A 2,144-nucleotide genomic window follows, 5' to 3' on the forward strand; every position below is an offset into this window, starting at 1 on the left:
ACTACCATGTTTAAAGAATATGGTATGTCTCGGCCAGAGGACAGAACCCAAAGCCTTCCTCACAGGGGCGAACGCTCAACTAAAGGCCAAAAGTGAGGCATTGTCAAGGGAGACATTAGGAAGAAGAAAGTTGTTCAGAAAGAAGGGAAAAGATAAGATCCCAAATTTAGTCGCCTTTTACGATCATGCAATGGGGGCAGCAGGTACAATTCTTACACCCTACCTGCAGGGCAGAGCCAGCGAGCAGTGACACAGCGGCTGTGACAAAGGTATGGTAAGGGCCCCAAGTTCATTAAAATTTGATTTCGCGTCTAATGATTCTCCATTTTCGGGTCTGGGTGGAGGATATGGGGTTCCTCTAACTCCATCGCTGAATAGGAATACACACCTTTTACCCCAGGTTCCAAAAATCTCCTCATTTTCAGGAGATGAGTCGCCTAAACGTGGTGAAACCACATATGAGGGATGGCGATACGAGGTCAGGTGTCTAGCATCTGACAGCACCCTGTCCGAAGAGCTTGTTCTTCAGGCTGTAAGGAAATACCTCAGGGGTATCGCTCGTCAGACTCTTATACCTTTAGGTCCTAGGGCAACTTTGGATGAAGTTCTGAAAAAGTTGGACACCTTTGGTAATGTAGCTTCTAATGAAGTTGTATTACAGCAGTTCTACTCTGCTACACAGAAAGAAGGTGAATCTGTCACCGCATTCGGGTGCAGACTAGAGGCACTGTTGCAGCTTGCCATAAACAGTGGACATGTAAGCCCTTCAGCCAGGGATGATATGATCCGGTCCAAATTTTGGACTGGCTTGCGCTGCGACAGATTGAAAGGCCAGACGCGTCACAAGTATGACTCCATTAAGTCATACGACTTGCTGTTGAGGGAGGTTAGAGCGGTAGATCTAGAGCTCAACCCAGCACAGAAGGCGGCCAATAAGCCCACAAAGGCTAAAGCCCAACACAGTCCTCTACAAGTTTCGGAGTGATAAAAAGCTTGACAAGTTCAGTGAGCAGGTAAGTGCCTTGATGAGCAAAATCAAGTCTCTCGAAAAGAAACTTGAGGGTACTGGTAAGTCTGGGGCATACCAAAATAAAGGTAAGGCTGGACGCAGCGATGCTTACCAGAAACAAAAAAATGGTAATGCCCAGAAGCCCTCAACAGGTAAGTCTGAGCCAAAAGAGTAACCTCCCCTGTTGTAGGGCAAATGGGGGGGGGGGGGGGGGGGGGGGGATTTTTGATCTTCAGGTATTCGGAGCAGGTGGGTCTAAGTTACCATACCTGGAATATATTGAGACAGATGTCAATATTCCATTTCTATCTGATTGTGTGATGTGTGTACCTATATTGGTAACACCGATGACCAACTATAACAGACAAGTTTCTGTTATTGTTGGCACGAATATTATACGTATGTGTAGGGATATACAACAGGCTACCTCTGATTAAACTTTTCCAGATGCTTGGCAGTCTGCTGTTGACAGTTTGTGTGTCGAAAATCCCATGGTGGTGAAATCTGCCAATACATACCAAGTGTCCATTGGTCCAAACCAGGTAAAGACTGTCCATGGCTTGGTACGCAAGGTGGGGAACTTTAGTACAGCTGTGACAGAACAGGACAGCTCACTGCAATCCGGGAACCTGGTGGTATGTCCAAGGGTAGTGTCGCTAGAATGCGCACCTGGTAGACTCAAACGTATACCAGTCCGGATCTGTAATCTGTCTACTATCTCCCCAAAATCACCTTTGTGTACCCTCACAGATGTAAAGGTGATGGACAGGTGGTCCCCAGAACCCTCTGACAAAGATAATACTGAATCCTCTAAGGATCAGGTGGAGGGGGAATGGAGGGATATACTGGCCATGGGGTCTCAAAAAATAGGGACAATCTCTCTCCTGAACAGTTGGAGAGAGCATACCAGATACTGGGCAAGTGGCATCATATTTTCTCCACATCCTCAAAGGATCTGGGAAAGACAGACTTGGTGTAACACGAGATAAAACTCTCGGACGATGTTCCATTTAAAGAACCATATCGTCGTATTCCACCAGAGATGTATGAGGAAGTGAGACAACAGCTTAAGGAGATGTTGGAGTCTGACGCTATCAGAGTCTCACAGTCCCTACTGTTCGAATGTGGTCCTCGT

At 46.7% G+C, this 2,144-nt stretch overlaps 1 protein-coding gene across 1 annotated transcript; it reads left to right on the forward strand.

The window, feature by feature from the left end:
* The first annotated feature begins 271 nt into the window (after positions 1 to 271).
* Positions 272 to 985, forward strand: LOC117341767. Its single transcript, XM_033903629.1, has one exon. It carries the CDS (start codon positions 272 to 274, stop codon positions 983 to 985), a length of 714 nt encoding a protein of 237 aa, XP_033759520.1.
* The last annotated feature ends 1,159 nt before the right edge of the window (positions 986 to 2,144 follow it).

Source organism: Pecten maximus, chromosome 14, assembly GCF_902652985.1.
Source record: "Pecten maximus chromosome 14, xPecMax1.1, whole genome shotgun sequence".
Lineage (NCBI taxonomy): Eukaryota > Metazoa > Mollusca > Bivalvia > Pectinida > Pectinidae > Pecten > Pecten maximus.